This window comes from Triticum dicoccoides, chromosome 2B (assembly GCF_002162155.2).
Source record: "Triticum dicoccoides isolate Atlit2015 ecotype Zavitan chromosome 2B, WEW_v2.0, whole genome shotgun sequence".
Lineage (NCBI taxonomy): Eukaryota > Viridiplantae > Streptophyta > Magnoliopsida > Poales > Poaceae > Triticum > Triticum dicoccoides.
This window is the reverse complement of record NC_041383.1, coordinates 105,040,238-105,046,001: the sequence shown is the minus strand read 5'-3', so window position 1 is coordinate 105,046,001 and position 5,764 is coordinate 105,040,238. Positions and strand designations below refer to the sequence as shown.

The 5,764-nt window shown below is 49.5% G+C and overlaps 1 protein-coding gene across 1 annotated transcript; it reads left to right on the top strand.

Moving 5' to 3' along the window:
* Positions 1-3,073: 3,073 nt before the first annotated feature.
* Positions 3,074-5,510, top strand: LOC119367264 (cysteine proteinase EP-B 1-like). The gene is made up of 3 exons (XM_037632828.1): positions 3,074-3,360; positions 4,073-4,384; positions 5,283-5,510. Exons 1-3 carry the CDS (start codon positions 3,222-3,224, stop codon positions 5,327-5,329), a joined length of 498 nt encoding a protein of 165 aa, XP_037488725.1. The 5' UTR covers positions 3,074-3,221; the 3' UTR covers positions 5,330-5,510.
* Positions 5,511-5,764: the final 254 nt, after the last annotated feature.

Genomic DNA, 5,764 nt, shown 5'->3' with positions numbered 1-5,764 from the left:
GGCCACAAGCTTCCTGAACGGCGTGGTATTGTCCTTGGTGGTGGATACGCACAGCACGGCGGTGTCCCGCATGACGTCATCTCCGTGGCTGTCGGATGGAGACAGGTCATGCGGAATCTGGCGCAGCCGCTGAGCGATCCCGGGCTGCAGGAGTGGAGCATGCGGGCGGCGGCGGTTGTACTCGGAGTTGACACGGAAGCCCTTGGCGTGAAGCGCCTTGGTGAGGTGCAGCATCAGCGTGACGTGGCCCTGCGCCGGTTGCGGTATGAGCACCACGTTGGGCTGCCGCTGGTGCGCCTCGAAGCTCATCCCCTGCGATTCTGAATCTCCATCACGGGGACGCCGTGGCAAACGGAGTGCTCGCAGTCGCTGATCCGCCTACGCTGTTTTTCGGTAGCTGATTTCGATAGTGTTGGGGGTGGGGTGAGATCTCGCCGGAGCAGGAGACCAACACACGGCGGCGCTCCACCGGTCTCAAAAAATAAGAGTTCTAATCTCCCGATTTATAGTGCTTCTTCACAATTTCTTTGGCTAGGAGGCGTCAATTGATCTAGCACATCACACATGCAAGGTCTTTCGGGCATGGTGGCTGGACGCAGTGAAGAAGAGACACCGTCTACGAAGAGAAGAAAATGTGTTATTCTGTTATTACGAGAAGGAACACGAGGCCCACAGGAATACGTGGCGCTAGCTTATTGGCCCAGCACCATAAATCCTGCAGGGAGGCAAACAGCGGCGGTCGGGGTCGCTCAAAAATTCTTTCCATTACTTGTTGGGTTGCTTAATTCGCTAGGTTGGGCTGATGAGCTTGTCTGCCCCCATCCGACTCCGCGTTGTTCCTTTGCCATCGCACGGTTCCAGTAATTTCTTTTTCCTACGTTTTTTTTTCATTGCCAAAAAACAATCAAGAATACCGGTCTAATCCTCATCCACCCGTAATACATGCAATCCTCTCCCAACAGGCCGCTCTTCACCTCTGTGGGTCCGGCTCACCTGCAGGGATCCCCGCAGGATTTATCGTGCAGGGCCAATAAGCTAGCGCCACGTATTCTTGTGGGCCAATTGCTCCAATTAATTTATTCTTTCTTGTTCTTGTTGTCCGGCCTCTTCCTCACCGGACCACTACCCGAAAGGAAGAAAATAGTAGACGGTGATGTCAAAAGAAAGTAGACGAGAATGGTTTCTTCCCTCGCTCGAAGTCCAGAACACCAAGGCCGGAACGCCCATCTCCTCGGTGAACCTCTGCGCTAGGCTCATGACACCGTGAGCTCACCAGCGTGCTGCTGTTGAGCCTGGCCACAATCTGCCTGAACGGCGTGGTATTGTCCTTGGTGGTGGATACGCACAGCACGGCGATGTCTTGCATGACGTCGTCTCTGTGGCCGTCGGATGGCGACAAGTCATGCGGAATCTGGCGCAGCCGCCGAGCGATCCCGGGCTGCAGGAGTGGAGCATGCGGGCGGCGGCAGTTGTACTCGGAATTGACATGGAAGCCCTTGGCGTGAAGCGCCTTGGTGAGGTGCAGCATCAGTGTGATGTGGTCTTGCGCCGGCTGCGGTATGAGCACCACGTTGGGCTGCCGCTAGTGCGCCTCGAAGCTCATCCCCTGCGATTCTGAATCTCCATCATGGGGACGCCGTGGCAAACGGAGTGCTCGCAGTCGCCGATCCGGCCGCGCTGTTTTCGGGTAGCTGATTTCGATTGTGTTGGGGGAGGGGTGAGATCTCGCCGGAGCAGGAGACCAACACACGGCGGCGCTCCACCGGTCTCAAAAAATAAGAGTTCTAATCTCCCGATTTATAGTGCTTCTGCACAATTTCTAGCTAGGAGGCGTCAATTGATCTAGCACATCACACATGCAAGGTCTTTCGGGCATGGTGGCTGGGCGCAGCAGTGAAGAAGAGACACCGTCTATGAAGAGAAGAAAATGCCTTATTCTGTTATTACGAGGAGAAGGAACAGAGGCCCACAGGAATACGTGGCGCTAGCTTATTGGCCCTGCATCATAAATCCTGCAGGGAGCCCTGCATATGAGCCGGACCCTCTGTTAGTCTGTTCGCATCGTCCATGCTCGTGTAGGAGGCGATCATATCGACGTGCAGCTCTGTGCCTAACCATGAATACAGTCCCGGGCACCCGGCCAATCGCACGCCCCCCGCCTTCCAGAATCACCTCTCCGCCCCACGCGGCGAGCTCCTCCTGCTGCCGCGTACGGTGACCCATTCATGCGAGCCCTCCTCCGTCTGATCCTAGGCCGACGAGGCCGATGACACAAGCGAGACCGGGTTCGAAGGATTGCCAGAGCGTGGCGTTCTACTCGTCAAGCAGCATGAGGTTGCCGGAGTCGCCTAGGCGGAGCGCGGCCATGAGGAACGCGGACGGCGGGGTGGACCACCCGACCGTCTGTTACCATCCTCGACAAAGACGCAGTTCGACGTGAGGCTCAGCGGTGAGGTGCAGTTGGTGATTAGCGTCGAACTACGGCGTATCGTGTTGCCGGGCCGTGCCATCGCTCGAAGCACGACCTCACGCTGTCGAGGGCTGCCGCCGCCGAGTTAATTCGTCCGTGCAGGTGCGGAGCTCCTCGTCGGACGCATTGACGAACACTCCGGTCTCTGGGCTAGGCCGTGCTCATCGTATCTCCATCTCGGAGGAGCCCTCTTGGAACGCTGTCGAGCTGGTCACGCTGTTGTGCATGCCAAAAAGATCTAATTTCTCGAACGAGCCGTCCTCGCGCGGGTCAAGTCACCTTCCGGCTCCAGCATTGAGCGAGGGCTGACCGTGCCGCGCGTTGTGCCACCCACGTCGGAGTTCACACACCGCACTCGTCAGTACGTGGCCGTGCTTGCACGGGTTACCTCGCAGGCTCGCACGGCTCCACTGTGCTCGAAGAAGAACGTATGATCGTTGTTCGGGTATTCGGAGGAAGACATATGAGAATACAGGTGATTTTATGCTGAAAAAAGGGACGTGGGGAAGGAGAATTGGTCCAGCCGTTGGATGAAGAATAAATGGAGGGGAGCACAGATGGGAGCATGCCGAGGGAGCAGGCAAGCCCCGTCAGCCCTAATTGTTCCCATGCGTGGGTGCCAACCGATAGAGCTCTCGCGCAGCAACAAACCTACTCCTGATTGTCTACTTTCCCGCGATCTCCGCAACGAACAGGGTCTAACCGCGACGAGGAGGTTCTCTGCACTGCTGCCTCCTCACGTACCCTGGCTATGGCTTTCATCGTGTCCAAGCTCGCGCGGGCAGCCTTCGCATCCCGCCCCGTTGGAGATATTGCTGGCGGCATCTCCCCGTGTCTCCCCGGGCTCTATCTGACTGGCGGTTCCATCCGTCGCATGTCTGCAGCTGCAGGTAATCCGGGACAGCTCTTTCATAATTTGGATCTGCGTCCTGAATGCCGAAATTCCCAAAGCAATTCTTCTTACTTGGATCTGAATTTTATACCTGAAATTCCCATGCTATTTTGATAGCTCTTTCCGAAATTGGTTCTGAATCCCGAATGCCAAAGGAATTCTCCTTACTTGGATGATAGCTCTTCAAGAATTGTTCAGAATTTATATCCGGGAGTACCTAGAATTCATCTAGATGAGATATAATTTGGTCTCGTTCACTTTAAAAATAAGAACAGATACAACCTACATCAGCACACACGCATCTTATAGCATCACATCCAATGGCTATAAAAGATGAATGAGACTAAATTATATCTCATCTAGATGAGTTCTAGCAAAACAGTTTGTATCCGAATACTAGGATTCTTGGGCTTTGGGTATGAAAAGGAATCTGCGTTACTTGGATCTGAATTTAATACCCACAATTCCCATGTTATTTCTTCTTGTCAGTAGATTTATTTGAATAAGCTGGCAGAGATTGGGCCTTATTCATTCGGACATCTAGAAGGCATATTTTTCTTAGTAAAACTAAGTGGTTAAAAAAAACTAGTTTATGATGATTCATGATGTCTTAATGTCTCTGCCTTCAATCAAATTAATTCCGTTGAGAGCATTATTACAAATGATGCTATTTTACAATCGAATTTTAACTCTGTGCTACTGAACGGCAGACGGTTCTGAGATAGAAGAAATTCTCGGACTCCGTGGCTTTGCGGCGGACATAAATCTAGAAGAAAAATTTCCCCTTGTTGATGAGAATTCCATTAAGTCCAAGGAATCTCTGTGGGCCTTGTATAAATGCTGGTGCAAGTATCGTGGGGTATCTCGTGACCATGAAGAAATGACCCGCCGGTTCAGTTCATTTAGGGCTTCTGCAATGCGTGTGTACAAAAACAACAATTCTAGATCGTCGCAAGTGTCTCAACTGGGCCCATTTGCAGATATGACTAAGGCGGAGATTGCTCGGCTGTTTCCTCCTCGTGGTAAGAAAAATAATCCAAGCTCTACCAGCGCTACTGTGCATTACTTCGTTATTATCTGAACTCATCTAGTTTTAATAAAAGCTATACTTCCTGTATTTGCATGTATTTCTTCCGCTCTTATGTGTAGTGAACTTGGCAGACAGTTTCGGTTTTTTAGGGTATAAAAGACAGTTCTTTTGCCACCATGAACTTGTTATGTTCAGTCAGTCTTCTTAGCTTGCATTCTGCACACAACCATCACTAAATTCTGTCATGAAAAGTGTAGGGCATAGAAGTTATTTGTGTAGTCGAGCTGCTTAGATCCCCTATATACTATTTGGCCGAGCATCGCCAACAAGACTATGGTGAAAATATCAAGTTCTGTTGTAATCATGAGAAACCTTGCTCATATGGGTTTGGCAGAGAGAAGATGCAATTAGTTAGCTACCAATCCTTATCCTTTGCTCCTACTACCTTCACTACTTCATGATAAAACATGTACTTAGACTCAAAATTTGACTTGTTTTAAACCCTCCGTAGCAACCCGAGTAAAACAGAGACATTTTTAATATGCTCTAACTGCCACGGAGATTCATACAAGCTTGGCAGACCAAATTTTCAAAAAAAAAATTTAAATACTCCCTCCGTCTCATAGTGTAAGACGTTTTTTGACACTACACTGAAGTCAAAAAACGTCTTACATTATGGGACAGAGGGAATAGTTGTGTTATTTTTTAGGTTTTGTCATTGTGAAAATACTGGCAACAAGCAGACCACTAAACTGAGTTTATTTCGCCGGTCTAGCAGTAGCTGTTCATTGCTTTTCTTTACTACCGTATCACCTAAATAAGTGTCTTTCGTACACCTTTTTAAATGATTCATTAGATTGACAGATGTGTATCTATCTACCTTTGATCAGGTCCCAAGTGCCGCTTTGGGGGGTCCAGGAGGCAGTGCAGACCTTAAATAAATAGCTAATTGGCAAATAATGAACTCGTCTTGTATTATGGTTTATGATAAACTCTGTTGTACTGGAAGTATCGTTGCTCTATGGTGCTTCTCATGGAATGTTCAGGTGCCAAGTGCAGCTTTGTGTGGTCCATGAGCTAGTGCAGCCCTTAAATAATTACTTGGCAAAACTTATGAACGTCTTCTATTATTGTTTATGGTGAACTCTGTTGCACACAACCATTACTAAATTTTGTTATGAAAATGGTAGGGCATAACAGTCATTTGTTTGCTCGAGCTGCTTATATGCTCATTACTATTTGGTGAGTATCGGCTACTAGACTATGATAAGTTCTGGTAGAATCCTTTGTTCCTACTACATTCGTTACTTCCTGAAAAAAATCCTGCACAAAGTCTCAAAATTTGGCCTGTTTTGAACCCTCCATAGCAACC

Coding starts and splice junctions, on each gene's coding strand:
- LOC119367264 (XM_037632828.1), top strand. CDS start 3,222: ATGGCTTTCATCGTGTCCAAGCTCGCGCGGGCAGCCTTCGCATCCCGC. Junction 3,361..4,072: donor TCGCATGTCTGCAGCTGCAG/GTAATCCGGGAC, acceptor ACTGAACGGCAG/ACGGTTCTGAGATAGAAGAA. Junction 4,385..5,282: donor TCGGCTGTTTCCTCCTCGTG/GTAAGAAAAATA, acceptor ACCTTTGATCAG/GTCCCAAGTGCCGCTTTGGG.